This window comes from Phodopus roborovskii, unplaced genomic scaffold, assembly GCF_943737965.1.
Source record: "Phodopus roborovskii unplaced genomic scaffold, PHOROB, whole genome shotgun sequence".
Classification (NCBI taxonomy): Eukaryota; Metazoa; Chordata; class Mammalia; order Rodentia; family Cricetidae; genus Phodopus; species Phodopus roborovskii.
Window position 1 is genome coordinate 32,086,770 of NW_026126470.1, and position 26,932 is coordinate 32,113,701.

Sequence of the window (26,932 nt, forward strand, 5' to 3'; positions counted from 1 at the left end):
ATTACACGGTTGCCCTGACCCACAGGGTGACAACCAATAAGGGTGCCCTGACATGGAGCATGGCCTCAGAAGGCATCAATAACAAAGTAGGGAATCATTTGACTCCTGTTGTTGCAATTGGACCTCAGGCCTGACTGGTGTGTGATGACGACACTGTGACGAACAGACGAGGCACGGTTTATGCTTCCTTATCTAAAATTTGTCTAAACGTTAGAATTGATTTTTAAAGGGCATTCTAGCCTACATGCCCTAAGGAAGCTGTAGGCATTGGGGGGGAGGGGAGATGGCATTTACTGCCTTCGAGGCTGAGTGCAAGCCATGTCAAAGAACCATTGTTGGAAGCGTATCTCACAAGCAGGGCCAGTATCTGATGGGTTTTGAAAGAGTTTTCCTGAGCTTGCTTCTATACAATGCCATTGGCATGTGTGCTCAGATCTCCTTGACTCTAAAACATAAGATTAGGTCCTGGATTCCCAAAGTCAAGATAATCCCCACCCTTCTGGTATGGGCCACAGGCATTCTAACATGCCTGTTAGTACCAAGAACCACTGATGACACACTTAAAACTACAGAACAGACTTGGAAGAAGGATCACACAGTGGTTGACTGGCTGCATGGGAGGGAAAGATCTTTTCTGTTTGTTGGTTTTGAGACAGGGTCTTACTGTGCAGTCCTGACTGGCATGGAACTGGCCATGTAGACCAGGCTGGCCTTGAACTCACAGAGATCTACCTGTCTTTGCATCTCAAGTGTTCCCACCATGCCTGGCAAGAAGGTCATTTCTGAAGGATGAGCTTCTGAGTGACAACAGATGACCCAGGGTGTAAAAGGATTGACGTACAAGCATACAAACCCAACTACCAATTTTGAGCACTCACATCAGGCCTGTTTATGTAGTAGAGAGGAAAGAAAAAGTAAGGTGGAGAGAAATAGACACTGCATTGACCTCCGTCTTCTACAAGTACATACGCACATGTGCATTCTACATACACACATGTGCATGCCCACACATGCATGTGTGCACACAACAGACATGCACTACAGCATGGAAAGTGTACAGAAAGTTTAGGATCATATCCTTCAAAATTAGCTATGAAGCATAGAGGGATTTGCAAGGAAGCTTCCAGAATGCAGATCCCAATAGTTTTTTATAAAGCAGAATTGATTTTTTTATGGCTGGAGTGCTTAGATGCATCCTCCCTTCTGTGAAATATTTCCAGGTTTCCTATAGCTCAGCTCCATGTTTGGCATCGGGATGCTAGAGGTTAGAGCTACATGTGTTCCCAAGAGCACAGAGGACCCAGAAAATGTCTGCAGCAGGAAAAAAAAAAACTCAACGAAGATTTTATGGACTTGGTAAATTGCACATGTACAAATGAAGCACAAAGGTCTATTCTTAGACTGACTTGGGATGCTGCCATAACTTCTAGTTTTGCTATTCAAGAACAAAGGGATGCACAGGTAGGTCACTGTGGGAGAACAGAGGAGGAATGATTCCATGCCGGCCGTGGAAAGCTCAGGCATGTAACCGGCATTCTTCCCATGCAGAAAGAAGCCATTGTCTGCAGAATGCTTTCCTGTCTTGGTGAGGAAAACTCAATACTTGGTTCAGGCCCCCCCCCCACACACACACCGTGACTCAAAGTCACAATCTATAAAATTTAAAATATTCATCTAGATATCTCTTGGGCATGTCAGAGACTAACAGTACCTCTCTTACTCCAGAAGCAGAGGCTGGGCCATGCTTATGTGGAACACTGCCTGAGTTACTTTTCTATGGCTGTGACAAAACATCACAACCAGGACAACTTAATAAAAAGAAAAGTTAACCGGGGTTTACAGCCCATCCGTGTGGGGAGCATGACAGTAAGCAGGCAGACATGTTGCTGGAGAAGAGCTTTCTTCCATGTCAGCAAGGAGGAGGCAGAGAGAGGGAGCAGAAAGAGAGGGGGATGTAAAAGGAGAGAGGGTGGAGAGAGAGAGAGAGAGAGAGAGAGAGAGAGAGAGAGAGAGAGAGAGAATGCTCAGGGAATGGTTTGGGCTTTGAAACCCCCAAAGCCCACCCCCCCCCCAGTGACATACTTTCTCCAACAAGGCCACACCTCCTAATCCTTCCCAAATAGTTCCCATATCTGGGAACTGGCATTAAAATATATGGGTCAATGGTGGCCATTCTCAATCAAACCACCACACACACTAAGTAAGGCACAAGGTCTAAGTACAGAACACTGAAATTGAAACCTGTTGTTAGGGGAAAACCAGGCATGATGGGGCTGAGCCTGGCTCCGTGCTGTGTGCAGAGTGGTGGTGTTCTATTCATTTCTGTATTTGTTGAACAGATGAATGAAAGCTTTGGTAGTCAGCTAATCTGACGAGGAGTGGTAGACAAGGAATCAAACCTAAGTCTGGACACTAGTCAGAAGGTTAAGAACACGGTTGGATGGAACATTAGCAACCCTAGGAAACAGGAATGGATGGGCGAGGATGAGTCTGGGCATACTGGATGAGGCATACAGGTCATCTCTCTCTCTCTCTCTGAAGACATAGTTGCTAGCAAATTAAAAGGACTGAGTGCTTCACAAGACAGAACCCATAGCTGGCACTGTTAGGAGGCTAAGATTCTGTGGCTAGATGTGTCCCACGCCCAGGGGAGTACCCAGTACTATTATACTAATGTTATATTACATTATACTACTATTACACTATAGTACTAAATGGATTCCTAATGAATTATTGTTATACTCATACACTCACGCACCTCTCAACTTTCATCAGAGAAGTATCTTCTTGCGGTAGATGTTGACTAACACAGAGATGCACAACCAGACAACTTGCTGCGGAGGATGAGAGGCTACAGAAAGCTAGTCCTCAATGGGATGTCTATATTATACTCCTCTCTCCCAAGGCTCAGTGACCGTCATGAAAGAGGAGAGCAGAAAGACTTTAAAAGCCAGAGGAAGTGGATAATTGCAAAAAAAAAAAAAACTATGTTTTTCTTCTGGACACGACATGACATGGCAGTTGCCTGTATGAATTCGTAGCATTTGGGACAGCATGCAACCCAAGACAGACAAAATCTTAGCACACGGAGGGGGATGTGACACACTAGTAGCTGCTGTGCTGGGGGAGGAGAGTCAGCTTTGTTAAAGGTGTGCCTCCGCCTTCCCCCACCGTAGGGAGATACACTCTAGGGCAGCAGCTCTCAACTTGTGGGTCCAGACACCTTTGGCAAACCTCTGTGGAGGAAAAAACCATTTGCGCTACGATTCATAACAGAAGCAAGATTACAATCACGAAGCAACGACGAAAACAATTTCATGGCTGGGGTCACCAGGACATGAGGAATGGTGTTTAAGGGTCGAAGCATTCATTAGAAGGTTGATCACCACTGCTCTAGGGGACGGGCCCACACCTGAGGTATCTGCAGCAGAAACTGGACTCAGAAAAGGGGACAGGAGGTTGGGTTGGCAGGGAGCAAGGGAGTGGATCTGGAAGGAGTTAGGTTGGGGGAGTGAATATGATCAAAATACTTTATACACGATTCCCCGGGAATTCATGAAACACTATTTTTAAAAGGTTGCCAGGGCTGGAGATAGAAATGTGAACTTAGCTTCTTCGGGTTAAAGTGTGAGAACAGAGCGGATGATGGGAAGAACAGGGGCGGGGTCAAAGAGAGAATTCTAGGACACGCCCACACTTGAGGGCTCTAGATCCTGTAAGGCTAGAACAACTTGGCAAACAGGGCGGGGCTCTACTGCAAGCTCAGTGGCCATAGCAAGGGCGTGGCCAGCAGCTCCTAGGACACTTAGATGCCATCTGACAAGTTGTCTTCCCGCTCGCTCACGTTCGGCCTTTGCTGCCGAGGCCCCTGCTCACTGCTCAGTGTAGGGACTGGAGTGTGTGGGGGGGGAACCTCACTGTCTGGAGTTAGCTGGGGAGGATGGCTGGGGCCGGCTCCCTCAGCAATGCATGTAACACACCTTTCGCCTGCAGCAACTGGGTAATTTATGTCTGAAACTTTTATTTTTGTTTGTTTTTTAAATTTAGTTTTGTTGGACTGCAGCTTCCCCTCCCTCCACCCCTTCTACCGCCCCTGACCTCCTCTCCCACAGATCCACTCCCCTTCCATTCCCCTTCAGAAAAGAACAGGCCGCCAGGGATAGCCACGGAAAACAGCGAGACTGGGCGTAAACCCTCATAGCGAGGCTGGGCCGGGCAACCCAGTAGGAGGAAAAGCATCCTAAGAGCAGATGAAAGAGTCAGAGATGACAGCCTTACCCACACTGTTACGAGTCCCACAAAAGCACCAAGCTAACAACCATAACACATATGTAGAGGGCCTAGCACAGACCCATGTGGGCTTCATGCTTGTTGCTTCAGTTTCTGTGAACCCATATGGCATCTTAAACTTTTTTAAAAAAGGTTACCACAATGGACCTGAGTACTTCATCGGGTAGGATGTTTTTCTTGAATGCAGGCAGCCCTGAGGTTGACTGCAGGGTGTGACTAAACTGGGAGGAAGTTCAAGGCCATCCTCAGCTACATAGTAAGTTTGAGGCCAGCCTGGGCTACACGAGTCCTTGTCTCAAAATATAAAACAAACAAACAAACAAAAAATTCTTATCTGAGATGGGAACAATTGGTGGAACTCACAGCTCGTGGATGATATAAATTTTAATGCTCTTTATATGTTTATTCATCATGGATGAGAAATTTCTGCTGCTTAATTTCACATTTCTGAATTTAGTGTTATGAAGTAGATAGTTACTATAGCCTAATGCTTATAAATAATTTTTCCCAGGTGGATTTTATAGACAGGAAGTTAAGGGAAATGCAGTCCAGCTACCTTCTAGTCTGAGACTTTAAATGAGTTTTATTTTACTGTTTGCTGTTTTGCCTGCATGCTTGGTGCCCTTGGAGGGCAGAAGAGGGACTTTAGATCCCCTGGAACTCGAGTTCCAGGTGTTTGTGACCCGATGCATGGATGCTGAGAATTGAACCTGAGTCCTTTGTAAGAGAAGCAAGCGTCCTTAACCACTGACTTTAAAAAAGTTATTTCGCCTCTTTGCGTTTTTATTGTTTGTGAAGTTTTAAGATTATCTTTTATTATTATGCCATTATTATCATTTCATAGCCTGCACCCCGGGGTGCTAATTACTTGAACTTGGGGCCTGTGCTGCCGTCCCCTCTGTTTGGGAGATGCTTGAGGTGGGATGAATGTTTTATTAGCTCTGCAATGTTTATTAGCCAGCAAACAAACCTGGTTAATGTACAGTCAGTGTGACATGCCTGACCACGTTCAGGTTCTCCAATGATGTTGTCTTTTGCAGATATGAACTGGGAGAATAGCATGATATAATTGCCTACTGTTAGGTGGGGTTATCTATATTGGAGAATGCAGTGCCTCTTTTAAGGTCTTATGGAGCAAGGAAGTTCTGCTTGGGATCTTGTAGTGGGGACATTACAGAGGAGCTGCGCCAAGGGACTCATGAGGGAATATCAAATTAAAGGGCACACCATGTCCTGATTTATCTTCCCATGTTCTACATTCAACTATGAAATCATTTCAAAGGTGTGGGGAGGTGGTTGGGGGGGGGGTGGACGACTTCAGGTTGATGCACAAGAAAAATGACTAGAGCTTGTGCTGCCCTCTGCTGGCCATCGCTGCACATAGCAGAAATGTTCATGTTTCCAAAAGAAAAGGAATTATTATTACACTTTCTGACTACTGTTCACAGTGCTAGAAGTTGCCGCGCATACTACCGGAGGAGAAAAGCAATCATAAGTCTCTCCCAGCTATGAACCCTGTGAGCTACAGGAGAAGCCTGCCTGTATGACGCGCTTACTGATGCAAAAGTGATACAAGTATCATGGGAATAACAAACCATTTTTAAAAAATGGATTTGGGGTCCACTTTATAAGCTGGAAGCTACACCTGACCCTTTTAATGGAGGCTGGGAACATAAGACTAGATATATCATGGGCCCTAGGGGGAAAACCTGCTACTATTCTGCTAAATTAACACAGCAACGAGACAACTCCTAAATAGTTAATACCTGTAGATCCCCAGATGGTCTTTATCAAATTCCTCCCTTCAAGGTTCAGAGATCTATGTGGGGCAGGAAGGAAGCTGTAAGGGCCAGAGCCCAGGGGGCCGGGCGGGGCATGACTCCAAGGAAACGGTGTCTTCACCATTGATGCACATACCAGGCTCAAAGAGATTGCAGAAGCACACTCAAGACCTGCACAGCTTCAAGCCAGACAAGAAATCCCAGCACATACAACGGGAGAAGGGGAATAAAGTCCTGCTCCTACCTAACCAAGAATCTATTGGCAGTGTAGCTACTGGGAAAGAGAAAGTTTTCTTCAACATAATGTCACTGGGTATAGCAAACACACTCCATGGCAGGCCTCATGCCCAGGAGTATTGGCCAACACAAAAAGGACTCTCTCTCTCTCTCTCTCTCTCTGTGTGTGTGTGTGTGTGTGTGTGTGTAGGAATTAAGAATCTGGGAGGAGTCGAGGGAGCTCAAAGAATACAATCAAATATATTATGTAAAAAGTTAAGAAAAAAACTTAGGAGGAGCTAAAGATAGGAAGTGCTTTCTGTTTTAGCAATTTAGTTTCTCGTTAACAGACCAACAGGTGCTGTTTACAGGGGTTCACCCTCTGACCTTGATCTATAAAGACATTGTTAATTATCTTTGCTTTAAGCAAGCATGTCTCAGACAGTCACAGTAAAGCAGAGGCGTGGCTGTAGAGATGGAGCAGGACCACCCGCAGTTTGCTTCACTTTATTACAGACAACACAAGACTCCTGGCCCTTCCTGTAAAACTTGGTGCCTTGTAGCCATAGTAGTTTTGTATCTGTTGTGAGATTTTTTTTCCCCTCGTTTTTCATTTTTTTTTTTTTTTTTTTTTTTTTTTGAGACAACATCTTCCTATACATCCCAGGTTGGTTTTGAACTTGAGATTTTCCCACCTCAGGCTCCCTGGTGCTGGGATTGTAGGCATACACCTCAACATCTTAAAGTTTTGTTTTGTGTGTGTGCGTGTACATGTGCGTGTGCATGTGTGTGTGTTTAAGGGTGTTATGTGTACCATGTGCATACAGGAGCTCAAGGAGGCCAGAAGAGGGAGTCAGATCCCTTAGACCTGGAATTAAGGCACCATGGGGGTAACAGGTCTGGGCATTCTCCAGTAAGCCAAGACTATGTGGAAATACATAGAGTTATTGACGTGGGTTAATAATTAAGACAGATCTAGCCAATAAGAAGCCCTAGCCATCAGCCAACAGTTTAATAATTAACGTAGCATTTTGGGCTGAAGTAGTGGCAGGATCTGGTGGAACAAGAAAACACTCCAGAAACACATGCAGAAATAATTCTAGAGTGGTTTTGAGGCAACAGCTAGGTTCTGTCTCCTGTCACTTTTGAGAAGGTTCTGGTGTGATGAAGCCCATGCTTCATGTATGAAGGGACAGTAAGAATCCTCCTCCTCCATTCTATGACTGCTGGTGAATGTGTGCAGGCCACAGACTCTTTCTTTTTACTGTAGTGTGTGTGTGTGTGTGTGTGTGTGTGTGTGTGTGTGTGTGTGTGTGTGTGTGTGCAGGCCGAAGGTCAATCTTCAGTGTTAATCCTCAGATGCCTATCTACTGTCCACTTAGATTTCTCAAGACAAGAGTCTTTCTCTGGGACCTGAGGCCTACTGGTTAGGCTGGCCAGGCAGTGATCCCCAAGGATCTGCCTGTCTCCAGCACAAGGGTTATAGGCATGTTCTGCCATGCCTAGCTTCTCACATGGCTTCCAGAGACTGAATTGGAGTCTTTGTGCGTTACAAGAGTTCTACTGACAGAGCCATCTCTCCAGCCCCCATGGTGTATTCTTAGCACCCTCTGGCACATCTATCCCTCAAGCAGCTATCACAAAGTCAGGTTGTGTTCATTTTCCGAGGTGAGGAGCAGTCTGAGGCAGTGTCAGCTGGTGTGTTCTCTGAGCTCTGCCAGTGTCCTTCAGCTTCTCGAGTCAAAATAGCAGAGCTGACAGGTTCAGCAAATGGATGAGTGAATGAGTGGATGAATGAATGAGCAGAAATAAGGAAGCAGTTTGAGTGGACGGCCAAGTGCTCTGCCCATCAGAGACAATCTACCTTCTCTTTTGCACATTTCCAGACATGTTAGGACTAATGATACAAAAATCAGGTGCTGTGGCTAGGGATCCTTATTCATGCCGGTGCCTTACAGAGAAATATAACAGCAGGTGTTTCATCCTGGAGGAAGACTGGCCATACTCTCTGAGTTCTGGGAGAAGGGCTCAGTGGCTGACAGTAGCATACTTGACAGATAAAGACAGGCATCACAGACAGTTTGGAACCTGGCTCTGACAGTCGGGGATTTAAACCTGTACTTCATGGCAGATGGAGGTGGTGGTACACACGGAACACACCTGTGGCTGTCTCAGCAGGGGCTGTAGTTGCCCTGGCCATGCACAAGCCCCCAGGCTCCTACCTACTCATGCTCTGTCACCAGACCGCAGGCTCCACCCCCCCCCCCCCCCAGAGAATCTGGACTTGGGAAACGAGGCACTTTAAGGAAAGGACGTGTAAATAAATTTGGTGATATTCTTCGGTCTCAGGGAGAGTAAGGCAATTCTAATGCTCCCTCCCACATTGATGGAACTTGAGACATTTGGATTCCTGAAAACAAGCCCAGTCACAATGGGGCAAGGTGTACAGGAGCCTGCTGATAGTGGGTCCCTAGGGTTGTCGCATTCAGAGGGAGATAAAGTAGTACTACCTGCCTTCAGTTTCAACTCTGACCCCCCCCCCCCCCCCCCCCCGCCGTGAGGGACAGTGACATGAAGTATAAGCCAAACAGACACTTTCCTCTCCAGATGCTTATCATGGTAATAGAAACCTCGCTAGGACTCGGTAGCAAACAGACTCAGCTAGACTGGCTGGCTAGTAAGTGCCAAAGACATGCCCATCTCTGTCTCTCCAGGGCTGCTATATCTGGCTATTTTCATGGGTACCAGGGACCCACACTCAGGTCCTCTGAACCGCTCCCACAGCCTGGCTACACGTTTTTAAGTTTTATGCCGGGAATAGGGGATATAAAGACGTGTTGGACATGATTCCTACACTCTGAAACTGTCTTAAAAATCTCCTTGAAAACATTGTAAATCGGAATGTGCTAATTTTACATTTATTTTCTCCAAAATTCCCCCCCCCTTTTTTTCTGATAAGCCCTGGTATCTGGCTGCAGAAAGTTCAGATCGGTAGTTATTATTCAGCAGCGCTAACAGTAGCGATATTAAGTATCACAGTTTGAGATGGTGTCTATTTTAACTTCCAGAGCCTTCTCTAGGCCTGCTGCTGCTGTAGGAGAGGGCACAGGTCCCTCACTGACAAGCTTTGCACAGCAGGGGTGGTTCTGTCGCTCCTCAATGTGGGGTAGGCCAGGGAGGGAGGGTAGGTAGGAGCATGTGGGGGAGAAGGAGGGAGAGGGAGGGACTGAGTGCACTTAATGCGGAGCCCAATGGTGCGATCAATGGGTGCTGTCCACTGACTATCAATTAAGGCGCAATTATGGCCCCTGCACTCAGATTTTGAGAAGTCCCTGGCAGTGCCTGGGAAGCTGACAGATAAACAATGGCTCCAGGCAAACTGCACCCAGTGTAATGATGCAGGACTCCTCTGCAGTGAGGTGTAAATGAGGACTTTGCTTTGCATGTGGAGGCAACACAACCAGAAAAACCAACCGAGAAGGGCAAGCAGGAGGGAGGATGAGAGGAAAGCGCATCGCATCCCTGGCGAGGTTCTGGAAGAGGCTGGAAAAGCGCTTGGTTGTGCACCAACTTACTGTGGGGTATGGGTGGGAACAGAACACTGTGTACTTCCGAATGATGCCATTCAGCTTGAGCGGGGGCAGCCAGGACACGAAGACCATGGAGGCCGAGGCTGCCGCCGCCTTGACGCCAGCAGGAGGACCTGGAACTAGAAAATCCAGGGTTAGTTACAGGGTGAAATGGAGCCTCCCGTGGCTACCCAGGTGACAGCTCCTCCCCGGCGGCCTCTCCCTGCTCGGCTCTTTGAGGACCAGTGTTTAAGGGTCCCAGAGTGGCCCCACAAATTGAGCCACGTTCATTCGTACTTTGAGTCCCAGCTCTGATGCTTCCCGATGCCACCGCATTTGGAAACAGGATCTTTAAAAAGGCAAGGCTCAGTAATGGGGAATTGGGAAAGACGGGGTGGAAAGAATACAAGAGCTCGCAGATGGGCTGGGATCCTTTAAAAGAGGGGTTGGGGGTCAGAGACAGAGATGTCAGAGTTCTGTGAAGTCAGAATCTTCTGTTGCCATGCTGCTAGGTGGTGGAGAGTCAGAGTGGGGGGTGAGGGGTGGGAGGGAGGAGAGGACAGGGATGAGGGACGAGGGCTGGAGATGAGGGCAGGGGTGAGGGGTGGAGTTGAAGGTGAGAGTTATGACGGGATGCAGAGGACACATGACACACAAGGCTGTTGTGCTCCTGGCTTACACCTACTGCACAGGGCACATCCCTGTCTTCTGAGGTACTAGAATTCTAGGAAGAGCTGATATACTCACAGGGTACAAAATCTCCAGTACCTACTGAAGGGCTGCATGGCTGGTGATCATGTGAGCACACATGCACACGCATACACGCACAATGCATTCACACCCATACACATGCATACACATGTACGCACACATGCATTCACATGCACACGTGCATGCATTCACACACACACAAGCACACACATGCATGCACATGCATTCAACCCACAACATGCATACACATGCATGCCCACATGCATTCGCATGCACACATGCATGCATTCACACGCGCACACAAGCACACACATGCATGCACACATGGATTCACATGCACACGCACATGCATTCAACCCACAGCATGCATACACATGCATGCCCACATGCATTCACATGCACACACATGCATGCACATACATGCATTCACACACATGCATTCACATGTGCACACACACATACACACACACACCATCTTTGGGTTCACTAAGGTACAGTCGCACATAGCTATACTCTCTATTGTGGTTTGAGTGAGAAATTCTTCTAAAGGCTCCTTGTTTGAACAGTTGGTCCTCGGTAGCTGTTCAGGAAGTTATGGGATGTTTAGGAGAGGCAGCTTCCTGGAGAAGGAAGTGCATTACTGAAGGGGTAGGGTGCATGTTGAGAGCTTGCAACCTCACCCACTTTCTGCTCTCGCTCTTTACTTCTTGTGTGAGGAAGCTGTGTGGTCAGCCAGCTTCCTGCTCCTGCACTGTGGATTCTCTGACTGTGCCTGCCTCATCATGTCGGACTCCGTTTTTTGAAGCCACATGCCATAATAATAATAATAATAATAATAATAATAATAACAATAATAATAATGCTTTCTTTCTGAGGTTGCTTTTGTCAGTAGGTTTTCTCACAGCAACAGAAAAGCAACTGATATGCTCTCAATGCTTTCCAGGCTACACAAAGCTCAGGATTGGGTGGTCAAAGGGTTCTGCACACCGTGATGTGTGTACACTCAGTTTTTCCTTTAGATGTCTCTCCAGAAAGATGCTGCTCTGATGCTATGTGGGGTGGACACAGGGATCATATTTCCCACCCACTGTTGGCCTCAGAGACTCACATGCATTAGTGACACACTCAGTAAATATTTAAATTTAAACAGAGCTGGCTCTGTGTATACATACACCGTGTGTACTTTTTTCATAAAGGGATGGAGGTTGAGCTTAGCTCATGCCTCAGAGTGGAAACAGCTCCTGGAAATTAATAGAGCCGGTTTCGTTTGTATTCTTGTATCATTATGCTTAGGTTATAGTTTGGGCAAATAAAATAATGTTAAGATTCCACCCATGCTTCAGAATTCAGAGGGCTCAAGAGAATAAAGCTGTTTAGCAGTTCACCTCTTACGCTCTTTCAGCGGTGACAAATGCGCGTGTTTTGATTGAGCTGAGGGTTCTGAGAAATACACCTGAAAGCTCAACAGTTCCCACCCCAAGACGATGGCCGTGGACTCGCACTGCAACTTACAGGTCTGAGACTCCTATGCTCGGACCTTTGGATATGACCACAGGCCTGGGAACATGCCTGTGAGCCCAAGAATCTTGAGGGATGGAGGACCTGGACGGGAGAGTTGTTCTCACTGTATAAACTCCTGCTCACATTAGACACCGAGTTTCTGATGGCCGTGGACAGCACACTGCTGTGCTGGTTAGTGCTTTGTCAGCTTGTCACAGACAAGGGTCATGTGGGAAGGGAGCACATCCACTGAGAAAGTTCCTCCATCAGATAGCCTGCAGAGCATTTCTTTTTTGATCAATGGTTGACACGGGACTGTCCGGACTACTGTAAGCAGCGCTACCCCTGGAAAGGTGGCTCCCCCATGGCCTCTGCGTCAGCTCCTGCCTCCAGGTTCCTGTCCTGACTTTCTTCACTGATGGAATGTGATGTGAAAATTGAAATAAAGCCTCTCCTTCCCCATTTTCTTTTGGAGGCCAACCAGGACACCTGGCATTTCTAAATTACGAAATCCTCCTCCTGTCCAGGCTCTGCTCCATTTCACTTCAAAGATGCCAGCTTACCCTGAATAAACACTGACATGCAATTCTGAGTTCCCTTTGTCCCACAGCACCAGGAAGAGGGGGATTCTCCACCTCCTCCATGGGGTCTTGAAGAGTCATCTACAATCGATCAAGTCTCTATACACCGCCTGAACCAGATATAAAAGCAGAGATCAGTGGATAGGCAGGTTAGACCTTAGGCCTCAGGGTCCATCACTGAGGTGGCAAACTACAGTTTCTAAAACTGGATGATCAATTAAAAAACCGATCCCAAATTTCCAGTCGATGGGAGGTGGGGAGGCCTTCCCTTTTTATTGGAGTTGCATACATTCTCCTGAAAAAATGCTAATGTCTAATTTTATGCTGCAGATCAATTTCCTTCTTAAATAAATTCTAGAGATATTTGTATCGTCACCGTCAGTGGTGAAAGAGATGACTTCACCATGCGCTGTGGGAGGGGAGAACAGAATGAACCAAGGACGTTGGTAGAGGCAGCGACCTTTGGCTGCTGAGGTGTGGTTACTTCACTTCCGTTTCCATACACACAACAGCGTGGTCTGAGGGATGTAACTTGGCTCCCTGTTGTTCTGAGAAAGTAAACTACTCTAAGTCTTGTGGGCAGCTGGGCACAACACCAGCATCCACAGAGCTCTCTGCCACATTTTGCAATTAAACAACGGGTCTTCTCATTCAGCACTTAGCTTTGTGGATAGCTCAAGACAAGAGAGACTTCCGGATGGCCCTGTACTGTGACTTTAAATGATCCAATGTCACTGGGTAGAACTCACTAACTGTTGGGCAATGGCCCCGTGCCTTCCAGAAAAACTAAAGGAAGTGAGGTCTGACATGTGTAGACACCTCAATGTAAGGAGGCCTGGAGAGTTGGTAGAACACCACAAGGGGGTGGGTGGAGAGATTGTGGGAGAGCAGGGTGGAGGTCGGTGAAGGCACCCTCTAGAAGTCTGGTGATCATGGGGATGATGAACAGGATTGGGAAGGAAAAGGAGGAGGCCCCCTCTTTGCATCCAAACCTGAGTTTCAAGCTTTGCTTCTGGGACATATGTGGGCTGGAATGGGATCCTTGCAGGTGAGGGGGCAGAGACATCAAACCTCCCCGTAACAGCTGATGACATAATGGGCCACAGCGAGGGTTCTCCTCCCTAACCTGCCTCCCCCCCAGTTCCTGGGGAGGAAGATGAATAAGTTCAGATCACATCTACCCAGCCCTTGGGTGCTGCCATGTCCGCAGTCAGCCTGTATGGGATGCTTCTGGAAGGCTTCTTGGGCATCCACTGATACTGCTTGCTTCTTTCTTTACTGAGCAACTCCTCATGCTACTCTGCTGGGCAGGAAAGGCTAAACTGCTCCTCAAACAGCTCTGACAAGGACACAGGGAGTTTTCCTCAAAATAAAGAAAACCGCAGGCCGGCCTATGTGGGGCTGCTGGTCTGGGGCCAGAGGGAAGTTAAAACCTATGTAGTCAGCATGAATTCTCAAAAGAATTCATAAAAACAAAACAAAACAAAACAATGCATTGAACAGTCAGGCCTGTCATGTGGCGAAAGACTTAGGCCAGTCCATAGTTTTCAAGCCAAAGAGCTGACCCTGGTACTAACTGGGGTTATCTAGGCACAGAACATAAAGCAGGCATGCGAGCCCTGGGAGAAGAGGTGTTTTTGTTTTTTTTTAAAATCGAAACAAACAAACCAAAATGATAAAGACAGACACAGAGGAAGAGGGGAAGAGAGGGGGAAACAGGAAGGAGAGAGGCAGAAAATGGGGTGGGTGGGGAGGAAAAGGGGAGAAGAGGAAGCGGGAAGAGCAGGAAACTATTTACAGGAGGCAGGATCAATCAGTGGTTACATCAAGCAAGGTGGCTAGCTGCAGGCCGAGGGCCTGACTCATGTCGGACTAGGTAGAAGGGCAGTGAAGAGGAGTAAATGCGGGCAAGAGGAGACTGTTGGGCAAGGGACCAGGGCAGGCCCTCTGACCTCCCCTTCGGCAGTGGCTTCAGCCCAGGCACGAGCCCAGCGTGTCCCGGGGGTGGGGGGGTGGGGGGGGGGTTAGGATCTGGAACTTCCCGCTCAGTGCCCACATTATGTCTCACCATCCTCTTTGGTGCGGGTGAAGATTTGCTCACTTCGGACGCCATCCCCTGCACGGGTGAAGGCCAGCACCTGGATACTGTAGTTAGTGTATTTCTCCAGTCCATCCAGCTCCAAGGAAGGCTGTGTGGTGGTGACGTTCTTAATCTCGCCCAGCTCTGGAGGACGAAACCCGAAAGACAGGACCTCATTACCAAGCCCATCACACTCCCTGGCTGACCTTCTACGCGACACACAAACTACAGAACAAGTGTCTACAGGACACCACCACCATGGACCATTTGCAAGAAAAATAATCCCCTATATCAAGATGTCCGAATGGAAAGTTGATCCGGAAAAACAGCAGCCCACTCGGGAAATCAAATCCCAGCCTCATGATGCCACTCTTGGAAGGCCTCACTCCAGCGAACAGCGCTGTGTACCTCTCCCCAGTGAGCTATCTCTATATACCTGATGGCTATCTACTTCTATAAGGCGAGATCCCATAGGTGTGTGTGTGTGTGTGTGTGTGTGTGTGTCGTGTGTGGGGTGTGTGGTGTATGGTGTGTGGTGTGTGGTGTGTGTGTGTGTGTGTGTGTATATGGTATGTGGTGTGTGGTGTGTGGTGTGTATGGTGTGTGGTGTGTGTGGTGTGTGTGTGTGGTGTGTGTGTGGTATATGGTGTGTGGTGTGTGGTGTGTGTGGTGTGTGTATATGGTGTGTGGTATGTGTGTGTGTGGTATGTGTGTGTGGTGTGTGTATATGGTATGTGGTGTGTGGTGTGTGGTGTGTGTGGTATGTGTGTGTGTATGGTATGTGGTGTGTGGTGTGTATGGTGTGTGAGTATGGTGTGTGGTATATGGTGTGTGGTGTGTGTGGTGTGTGGTGTGTGTGGTGTGTGTATATGGTATGTGGTGTGTGGTGTGTGTGTGGTATGTGTGTGTGGTGTGTGTATATGGTATGTGGTGTGTGGTGTGTGGTGTGTGTGTGTGTGTGTGTGTATATGGTATATGGTATGTGGTGTGTGGTGTGTGGTGTGTGTGGTGTGTGTGTGTGTATGGTGTGTGGTGTGTGTGTGTAGGTGTGTGTGTGTGGTATGTGGTGTGTGTGTGTATATGGTGTGTGGTGTGTGTGGTGTGTGTGGTGTGTGGTGTGTGTGGTGTGTGTGTATGGTATGTGGTGTGTGGTGTGTGGTGTGTGTGGTATGTGTGTGTGTGTATGGTATGTGGTGTGTGGTGTGTATGGTGTGTGTGTATGGTGTGTGGTGTGTGTGGTGTGTGTGTGTGTATATGGTGTGTGGTGTGTGTGTGTGTGGTGTGTGGTGTGTGTGTGGTATATGGTGTATGGTATGTGGTGTGTGGTATATGGTGTGTGTGTGTGGTGTGTGTGTGTGGTATGTGGTGTGTGGTGTGTGGTGTGTGGTGTATGGTGTGTGGTGTGTGTGTGTGGTGTGTGTGTGTGTGTTGGTTGATGTAGCTAGCGCCATCTGGGAGGAGGGAACCTCAGCTGAGAGAATGCCACCATCAGACTAGGCTATGGACATGTCTGTGGGATGTTACTTCATGAATGATCCATGCAGAAGGGACGAACCCACTGTGGGTGGTGGCATACGAGATGGATGGTCCTGAGCGTCTGAGGGAGCAGGCTGAACAAAGCCAGGAAGCAGTGTTCCCGCCTTGAGGGTCTGACCTGACTTCCCTTCATGGTGAACGACAAGCTCCAAGCTGAAATAAACCCTTTCCTTCCCAAGTAGCTGCTCATTGGTGAGTTTTATCCCAACAATGAAAATCAAACTAAGACACATATTTTGCATGTGTACAGGTACGTGCATGTATGGTGTGCACATGTACACGTATGTTTTGATCATCGAGGCAGGGTTGCTCAGTCAAACCCAGAACTCACTGATATACCTGGCCTTACTTGCCAGATTGCCTTGGAGATCCCAGTTTCTGCCTTCTAAGAATGAAGGTCATTATGCCAATCTGGCATTACACTGGTTATGGGGATCTGAGCCTCACACTTGTGTGGTGAGTGCTTCAACAACCCAGTCAGTTCACAGGTTCATCATCAACTTCCACTGTAACATATTCAGATTTCAGATACACAAGTTAACCTCAAATATCTGAGCTAAGGCGCACAGCATGGGCAACTTCCATCTCTACCCTACACCACTGGCTACGGTCCCCCAGGCATCCATAAGATCCCCAGAAATCTGGCTTCCGCAACTAAGCCTGCACCTTGGACGACAAGAGGAGCCCTGACTGTGAGAGGTGACAGATCAGCAGTCTGGGCAGACGATGGAGAGGGCTTTCTCGAGGGGCGTGTATATCAGGGTTTCGAGATGTATTTGCTTGGCCGCACCGAGGCGTTCTTGACTGCGCCTGCTGCCTCAATATGACCCAATGAGCACTTAAAGGAGCCTTGCGTTGGAGCTGATCCGAGTGGCTCAGCTCCGTCCTCATTTTACCCTGAGTGAATTCTTCTCTGTGTCACTGCTTGAAGTGACAGGTGATGCGCAAGAACCTTGGCGTGTGCTAAATCTGCCTTCCTTTCCTGAGTGGGATCCGACAGTGCTATCCAGAGGTGCAGCACCATGCCTCCGCTACCTCAGGCAGAAGGCACATGGCAAGTAGAGTGATGCTGCAAGGGTCTACACAGTTGCCAGGCCCTGAGTTTCCAATAGAAGCCGGCCACTCCCAGGGGCAGTGGCAGAGCAGAAGGCAAGCCTGGGGTCTGCCTGCCCCGGGGTGCAGTGTCTGTAAGCAGGGTAGTTGGCAGCACCACATGATGGCCACCTTACAAAGGTGAGACTGAGGTGAGAGGCAGAGGCCCAGCTGGCTTCAGTGAAGGACACCTTTGATATGTCCCAAAAGTATTGAGAGCCGTGTCCCTGATCTCCTGTCTCAGTGGAGGTAGGGACACGCCAAGCCAACTTCTTCAGGCACCAGCATTGCCTGTAGGACCAAGATGGACAAACCAAGCCAGCTCAGCAATCCACAACTCCACACCCATCATCTGAGAGGCAGGGAGCTAAGGGATAGAAAAGCAATACCTTGCCAGGACAAGGCTAAGATCCCCGAGAGCCTGGACTGTGGTGTCAGGCTGAATGGCCTCACATCTGTCACACACAGTCTTGGATACTGGGTCCTGGGCACTTGGTAAACACCGGGAGATGTAGCCAGAAGCATGTGCTACCCAGGTAGCTTTGGCTGCCCGGTCCATTGCTGTCTATCCATCAGCATCCCACCCAGAGGGTCAGATGTCAGCAGCCACTTGCTTTGAGATTATGACATGTGGTATATGTGGACAGTGTGTGTACAGTGCGCCTGTGAAAAGGGTATGTCGTGCGCTGCGTTACGATGTATGTGTTGTGTAGTAACTGTAGTGTTTACACTGTGTGTACACATGTACGGCATGTGTGGCTTGTAATGTGTGTATGGTATGGCATGTGTGGTGTGTGTTTTTGTGGGGGAGCTTAGCAATGTAGTGTGTGGTAATGTGTAGTTAGTGCATAGCACATATGGTGTGTGTGGCACTTATGGTGTGTGTGTGTGGTATACTTGATGTGTGTTGTATGTATTGTGGTATGTCTAGCATGTGTATTTTGGTGTGTCTGGTGTGTGCAGTGTGTGATATGTGGCATAAATGTGTATATAGTGTGTACATGTTATGTTGGGAGTATGTGGTGTGTGTGTATAATGTGTATGGCATATTATATATATGTGTGTGTACACATATATGGTATATGGTGCATGTGGTATGTGGGGCAGGGTATATATATATATATATATATATATATATATATATGTGTGTGTGTGTGTGTGTGTGTGTGTGTGTGTATGTAGTATATACATATGTCATGTTGGGAGTATCTGTGGTATGTATAGTTTGTGTGGTGTGTGTAATGTATATGATATATTTATTATATATGTATACACACATGGTATATGGTACATGTGGTGTGCGGGTGGGTATATATATATATGTGTGTGTGTGTGTGTGTGTGTGTGTGTGTGTGTGTCTGTTGTGTATATGGTGTATATGTTATGTGTGTGTTGTATGTGGTGTATTTATATATGCTGTACATATGTTCCCTAGGTCAGGCTTTCCTCAAGCCACTCCATGCTCAGGTTCTGTGGGATCCAGGGTTGGTGCCACGGCAAACACACACCGTGCCCTGCTGACCCGAAATGCATTTCTTAGAGGCTGCCCTCTGATGCTTTCTTCCCTAGCTTTTGGAGGCCATGTGTACAATGTCTGCAGCAGACACCAACCACACTGGATTGGCCCTAGTTCTGTAAGTAGAAAGAACCATCCTTAAGAACTGTGTTTAGAGATGTGTGACCATTCAACCCTTAAAGCTTGGTACGTATAAAGACACTGCACAGCGTACGGAGCAGTCTCCTATGCTACCCAGTCAAAGTGGATGATGATCACAGACATTGTTACTCTGCACTGTGTCTTCTAAAGCTCCATTTGCGTGAAGACTGTAGTTGTTTTGTTTCTGCCCCCTTTTCGTGGGTAGCATCTGCTGGCTTGGTCCACGTGCGTTAGTGTCTGGCCCCTGCTCATCAATCTGGAGCCCCCTGAGAGAGCCTTCCCCTCTCCCATTTCACAAGCTCTGCCTAAGAGACGTTCAGTTAATTTGGGTCTGCTGTGGATCTGGTACATGAGTCTGTCTAGGCTGTCTCCCAGTGCAGGGTAGTGTGGGAAGTGTGAGACTCTCTACTCCAGAAGGAACCAGGCCTGGCAGTCGGTTCTGGAAACGCGTCCCTTAGAATATGCACAGTAGAGGGTCACACACTGGCAGTGACTCAGCAGAAGGCAGAATTCGCAATCTGGTGACAACTGTAGAGACATCCGCAGCTGTGGGGCCCAGTGTGTCCCTTATTGTTTGTGGATGGGACCTGCTTAGCAGAACAGACACAGTAGTCCTGAGCAGAGGAACTATAGACTATAGTACTTGAGTTTTTTTTTTTTTCCCCAACTCAGAGGAAGGCAAGAAATGTAGTCTATATCCAGGCAGAGGAACTGAAGGATGCTCCATGACATGGGGGAGGTCAGGAGAAAGGGAGACAGGATACCAGGGGACAGAAAAGTGAGAGTCGGGGAGAGAGGAGGTGCGAAGTGAGGGGTGGAGAGAGAGGGGACAGGAAGTGAGGGACAAGAAGAAAGAAGGCAATGGGCAAGAGAGAGGCATGGTAGGTAGAGGGGCCAAGGCATGGCCGGGAACGGAGACCTTGGAAAGATGTGCGCGCTGTCTAAACTGGGGTTTTGTATTTAAATGGCTCCTCACGGGGACATGTTTCTTGGGGTGCTGTGGCATATTCCTGGAGCTCTTACATACTTCTACTATATAAACTTAATATTTCTTTGCCGGAGAATAAAGGAGTGGTGTTTCAAGGGCACACATTGTGTATAACACTCTAAATAGAGACTTACGGTTGAAGATGCCCTCAGTTTTGATATACACACTCACAGTTTAGAAAATACATCAATGCCTAGTTTTCCCAACTGCCATTTTTTTGGTCTGCCTTTTTTTTTTTTTTTTTTTTTTTTTTTTGTTCAATGGAAAAGGGGACCCCCAACCTAGGAAGGGTGTTCGTCGGCTGTGTGGGACATCCCGTGGAAACATGCTCACCATCCCCACCATGTCCTCTTACCTCCATCCATGAGGTTGGCCCAGTAGATGACCCTGAACCCCTGGAGAATCCCATTCAAGGCCTCCTTGGATAGTGTGGACCAGGAGATTGATATGCTCTCTGGTGATGTTGCTATGGCTTGGACGTTTTCGGGAGGGTAACTGGGCACTGGAATGAAATAATCAGAGCCTATCATAGCAGCGGGTGGTTCTATTAGCAAAGCAATACTGAATAAGCGGCTGATCTACTATTCTCACAGGCAAAGTAAAGGGGAAACGTTCTCTGCTTTGCAAGTGAAGGAAAAGCAGTGTAGTTCCCCACGGGTCTTGAGGCTACACAGTTGCCATGAAGGGTGCCACACTTCCAGGAACTCACCCCACACTCGAACGGAGTGCATTTCAAGTCCTAAAGAGTGCACTGTTTGTCTGCTTCACACTGCCGCCCTGGAAAACTACCGCTTTCACTTACACTTAGCACACACAGCGCTGGATTAGGAGGCAGCTGGGAAATGTGGGAGAGAAGAGATACAATCACACAGCTGCCCCCCACCTCATCCGCCAAGCCTCCTTTTCAGAAAGGAGCACAACACAAGGCTTTATTAGAGGCCAGGGAGACAATGAAATTGGTAGTGTATCCTCTGTACTCATTGACTGATAGGGTCTCTCCATGCACCTCCGGCTGGCCTGGAACTTGCTCTGTAGTCCAGGCTAGCTTCAAACCCACCGAGCTCTGCCAGCTTCTGTCTCTTAGCTGCTGGGATTAACAGTGTCCACCAACTTGTACACTATTTTAGGTACTGACTCTATGACAACTTTAAATGTTGGGGTGAGGAGAGGGTGCCAAATATTAGCTGAAACTAAGTCACCAAAGTACAAACAGAAAGGCAGAGCTAACCCCTCCTGTGGAGTGTGTAGACAGAAAACATTCTGGTCGTCAAGGAGCCTTCTCTGGTCTACAATCAAATGGCTCATTGTGCCAAGGGTTCTTTAAATGGCAGTGTGATGAAGCCACCATATGCTGAGGCCTTCAGACAGGAGGGTTCTCTGTCATCAAGCACTGTTGGGCTGTTTCCTGGCCTTAGAGGAAGTGTGCATGAATTCATGTTGGTCACTAGGGGGCGCATGATCACCATGGGATCTGCTCCAGAGTACCTGGGACTTTCCAGTGGGGTTTTCTGTGGTCACAGAATGCTTGAAAATGGAAAGTAGCCATCAGAGAGGGAGAGAGAGACAGAGAGACACACAGAGAGAGACAGAGAGAGACAGAGAGACAGAGACAGACAGCAGAGAGACAGAGAGAGACAGAGAGAGACACACAGAGAGAGGAGAGGTAGCAATAAAATTATAATAATACACTGCAAAAATTTCCAAAGGTTTCTTGACGCTGATTTTTTGGTGAAAGATTGGGAAAATTATATTCCTGCTCTCTGGATGGGGACAACTTTGGTTTCACTAATACAAAGCCCTCCCCTCTTTTCAAAAGTCCTGAGGAAGACTCAGGAATGCACTTGGGCTTTTGAATGCAGACCCACCCAGGGAAGGAGTGAATTGATGTGGCCGGTTAGGCCAAGCGACGGGGGAGACGGGATGCAGGACGGAGAAAGTTATGCCGCAGTGTGTAGATGCTCAGACCTACCGTCCTCCAGGGTGGTGGTGATTATCTCCTGAGAAGAAGGTCCTGTGCCAGCACGGTTGCAGGCCTGCACCACCAGGCCATACTGAGTGAACTTGTTCAGGTTGTCCAGGGTGTAGACCTCGCTGTCGCCCGTGGTGTCAATACTGATGATGTTGAACTGGAAGTTGCCCCCTGTGCTGTATTCCCGGTAGCCTATTTGGTAGCCACGGATGATCCCATTTTGTAAGTGTTTCTTGGGAGCCTAAGCAGGAAAGAGAGGCGTGTACTCAGGGGAACGGAGGCAGGCGATTCACAACGTGCGTGCCAAACAACTTGGGAAAGAGATAAAGACGACAAGGGCAAGTTGCAGCAGGCAGGCTGCGAACTCCTGCATGGCTCTCCCGTGGCTGGAACCTAGGCTTGACACCTAACCGCATGTCTGCTCTTCCTCTGTGTTGATCCCTGCAAGCCTGTGGTAACTGTAATTCCTAAGCCAGGCACTGCAGGGAACTCGCAATTGTAACGAATAATGAAGATATAATAGAATTAGGTCAGTACATTATCCTAAGGGTCATTCAAACTTACAAACAGCTTATTCCTGTAAATTTCTACTTAATATTGTCAGGTCATAGATGATGGGGGTAGGGGTTGTGTAATGGAGGCCACGCAAATTGGAGTGTTTCTTCCCTGGCCACCCCTCCTTCGCCTGCACGCACAGCATCTGGCCCGACCTCCTCACCCTCCGCTGTGCTTACCCTGTGACCGTCAGTTTTCATAGGATGCCAGCCACGTTTAAATGGCAGGAGGACACATCAGAAACTGCAGCATCTGTGATCCAAGCCCTTAGGTCTGACTGCTGTGGTTAACTTGACTCACTGATGGGAACACATTCTGCATTTGTAGTTTTGGAACACATACCAGATATCTCACTGTGAGGCAGTCTTTCCTGCTCATTAGTTAGTGATCTATCTAATAGTCTCCTATCATCTATCTATCTATCTATCTATCTATCTATCTATCTCCCATCTATCTCTCTATCATCTATCTATCATCTATCAATCAATCTATCATCGTCATCTACCCATATACCACTTTTTATGTCATCCATCATCTTCCATCATCTATCATCAGTCTATCATCTGTTATCTATCATAATAGATCTACCATCTCTCATTTATCATCTATCAACCTATCTATCAGCCAATCAATCATCTATTGTCTTCTATCAATTTGTCTCTATAAGTTAATCACAAACTATGGATCCAGATCTCTCAGGTTGTATGAGCCCTTCTGAAGCTCCAAAGAGCTAACAGTGCTGAAGGACAGGGAAAGTAAACACAAGGGCTCTGGAGAATTGTGACAGGCTGACTGAGTGCATGGCTGCCGGGTCAAGCCCAGCAGGAAATGGCAGGTGATATCTGTGAGAAACGGTTCATGGATGCAGAAGTCAGGTGGGCTTGTGAGTGTGGCCTAGGCTCAGCAAGGAGAGTTGGGGGTGTGTAGAAGAAGCTGGCAGGAAGGGGCAGGGGATAGGATGCCCACAGGCACAGCAGTGAAGCATGGTGGCAGGGGGTGGTGGGTAGAATTCCAGGGCAGAACGAGTCTCTGGAAGTCAGATAACAAGAGAAACAAAAGGCACTAAGTAGGGAGATGGCCTGGATTAGCTCAGCAGATGCTGCGTATAGCCTGACATGCTCTCCTCCAGCAGAACAGATGCCCCGGGCTGGCTTCAGGACACAATCTGTGTCACAGAGAACAAGGTTCCTTTCATTTATTTGTAACATTTTAAACTTTAAATTAATGCACAAATGCTGCAATATCAGCCCTTTATGGGACCCATTATGCTTATGGGTCCTTCTTACAGCAAATCTCTTCCTGTGTGGTTTCTGTGGGATTCAGTTGCTGTCCTCATCTGCCAGGCTGTGTGCACACGGGTGCATGAACTCACAGCTGGAAACCAGCCATGTTGGCCATTTACTATTTCAGTAGGTGTGGGGGGTGAGACACTGATGTAGGATACCATGCTTGCCTCTCACCTTTAACATTGATGGGCTTTGCTGTTCATTTTGTCTTCCAAAACACCTAAAGATTCTTATCATTTTAGAACCAGAGCCTAACAAAATTGCTACACTGCACCTGCCAGCTTGTAGGTATAACCCCTAGCTAGTTAATAAAATTAATTTTCCTGTAAAAATCATTATATTATGCAGGCCAATTTTACCGACAAAGAGATTTATTCTATTTCATGTAGATTTTTTGTAATTATCAGATAAGTGATTCAAGTATAAATGATAATTTTTGCAAATTATATTCATATCCATTAAGCATGCCTTCTAATTGTTCAGCTGGCTCCCTGCAAAGCTTCGAGAGAAAGCCAGTCCGAATCACAGCAGGAGGGCTATGCAGGCAGGTATACAGTGGCACCAATGCCTACCAGACACTGGTCTAAAGTAACTGGCTTCAGAACCCTGGACGCAACCATGGGAGCGTCTTGCTGAGTCATCATGCCTCAAGCCTGGTGGGGCTAAGGAAGATCATGGTCCCTGTCTTTGTATCTAGTTTCCTTGGGAGACAAGTGCTCTGCTCTGCTAATTTATAAGACTTTGTTTAAAATGAAAGCGACATTGCTGCACAAGCCTGAGACAGTTAAAAATCTCAGCACAGTGAAGGAATGGACCAGACCCTCACCCAGCCCCCTGCTTTAGCAGTCATGACAGGCTGCAGAAAAGACCCAGCAAGACAAAGACCTCTGACTCAGCAACATATGCTGAGTTCCTGACCCTCTCGTCACTAGGAAGCCAGATACCCTCCATGTGGCAAGGAACCAATCAGAAGCTAGCTGGCAGGCTCTGGATGTGCTGTACACTAATAGTGGAGTGCAGAGCCTAGCAACTGCCCTGTCGAGGGCCTATGGGCCATAGCGACCTGGCTGCAGCTGCAGCTGGCCAATCTCTCAAGCCCAGAAGTGCACCAATCCTAAGACTGTTGTAGACCCCAGACACTCCCCTCGTTCTACCCCAATAAATTCCCTGCCCCACTGTCCCTCTGGGTCTGGATGGAGGACAAGAATTAATACAGTTAACTCATTAAATAATTAAAGATTCTTTGCTTCTGCATCGTATTGGGTCTCTTGGTGATTTGGGGGTTCAGAATTTAGGCACAACAGATAAGAGACCCCTCTTAGCTGAGGAGCTATTGGTTGCTCCTGGGTAAGGTAGAATCACTTTTCCTTAGGATTGTGGCCACCGGTAGGTTCTCCATACCGCCGCTGAGTGATCCCACACCCATGTGCAGGTGGGCAGCACTAAATGAATGCAGCAGGTTAAACGTTATACCAGAAAGATGTGAAGTTGAGAGGGAGCTGGGATGGTGGTCCTGGGGGAGCTACAAAGAAGGTGTGAGGTGTGGATAACATCAAGATAGGTCGTGTACACATACGGAATGTTCAGAGAGAAAATGACAATATATTTAAAGTTACATTTTCTTAGAAGATCTACATTTCTGTCCTTATTCTGGAGTAAAGGATATTTTCCTTACTTCATGCTTCTGCAAAATATTGCTTAGAATCATTACTTTACATTGTTTTGCTATAGGAATCCAAGGTGAGTGTCCCACGTGAGCCTGTGCACATGTGATCTGGTTCGTTATTTTCTTAATTAAGGTGAGACATTCCCTCCCATATCCTCTGCTCATAGTCTACAACTCTGTGCCAGGTGACAGGGGGCAGGCCAGCATAATGCCTGAACCCTAACATTTCCCACCTTTGTTTATTATTAAAAAGGTAAACGGTCAGGCGTGGTGGGTTAGGGGGTGAAGGCATTGGGTTCTCAAGATGGCTCCCTGCAGATCTGGGGGGTTGTTGACCATCTTTGGGGGGCCTGAGCAAGCTGGGGTGCTGCCACATACTGGGGTAGCTAGTTGAGCTCACTGTGGTCCAGGCTCTGCCACCCTGCCTCCGAAGCATCATGGTCACCGTTAGCAACGCTAACTACCCAAACCTCCATGGCCCCTGCCTCGCCCAATGCCACCATTCTTACTTCCGTCGTCTCCACCAGCATCCACGACATCATCTCAGTTCTCCTGCACAGTTCATCTGAGACACATCTGCTGCACTAAGAATCCTCTCCTCCATTCCACTACCTGAACCCGGGTCATTTTGAAGGTCAGTGCCCCAAGGCCTTTCCCCAGACTCACTTCAGCAAGGAGCTTTCTACCACACGGTGCTTCCTAGGGGCTGGCTCTGACCTGAGTGCCAGGCTTCCCGAGGACAGGGTAGCTCACATATGTCTTCCTCTCCTGCCCAGGACTGGTCCTGGCATGGACTTTTGAAACCCCAAACCCCACCCACAGTGACACACTTCCTCCAACAAGGCCACACTTCCTGATCCTTCTCAAACCAGTTCCATCACCCTGGTGACTAAGCGTTCAATTACATAAGCCTAAGGAGGCTATTCATATTCAAATCACGACATTAGTGAGACTTGTAGGCTTATGGGAAATCCCACTCTGCAGCTACATCTCTTAAAACACATTAAAGGATGGGTTATTGAGAACAGAAAAAGCAGGATAACTCTGAGGGCTTGTCCCTGCTCCACATCCAAGCCCAAGAGCCTTGCACATGAGCCCTTTTGCACCAGGAACCTGGTGTTTTCATGGTAATTTCATAAGTGAGTGGCATCACTTCACCCTTTCCAGTATCCCTTTGAAGGTGTTGTATACTCTGAGGCAGAGGTCACTGCTTGCCATTTTGCTGCTTGCCACGGGTTAATTATTTACCCCAGGCTACGTTTTATTCTTTCCTTCTCCCTTTGGAACTGGTAACCGTCCCAATTTACTTCTCTTATTTGTTCTCTGTCCTTCTCCAGCCCTGCCCCTCCAGGTGCCCTTCCTGCTGGACTCTTGACTCCTCCCAACTCCCACATCCATAAGGACCTCTCTTTGATCTCCATGACAACACCACTACCCTGTGTCAATCCAAGTGAC

General features: G+C 47.8%; 1 protein-coding gene across 1 annotated transcript in view; it reads right to left on the reverse strand.

Moving 5' to 3' along the window:
- Dscam (DS cell adhesion molecule) overlaps positions 1–26,932 on the reverse strand; it is a gene marked incomplete at its 5' end in the record, with an annotated part of 506,420 nt that overhangs the window by 66,179 nt on the left and 413,309 nt on the right. The window contains 4 exons of the mRNA XM_051191959.1: positions 9,863–9,996; positions 14,717–14,872; positions 20,357–20,503; positions 21,971–22,211. Coding sequence (XP_051047916.1) covers positions 9,863–9,996; positions 14,717–14,872; positions 20,357–20,503; positions 21,971–22,211 — 678 coding nt within the window. The remainder of the gene's footprint in view (positions 1–9,862; positions 9,997–14,716; positions 14,873–20,356; positions 20,504–21,970; positions 22,212–26,932) is intronic.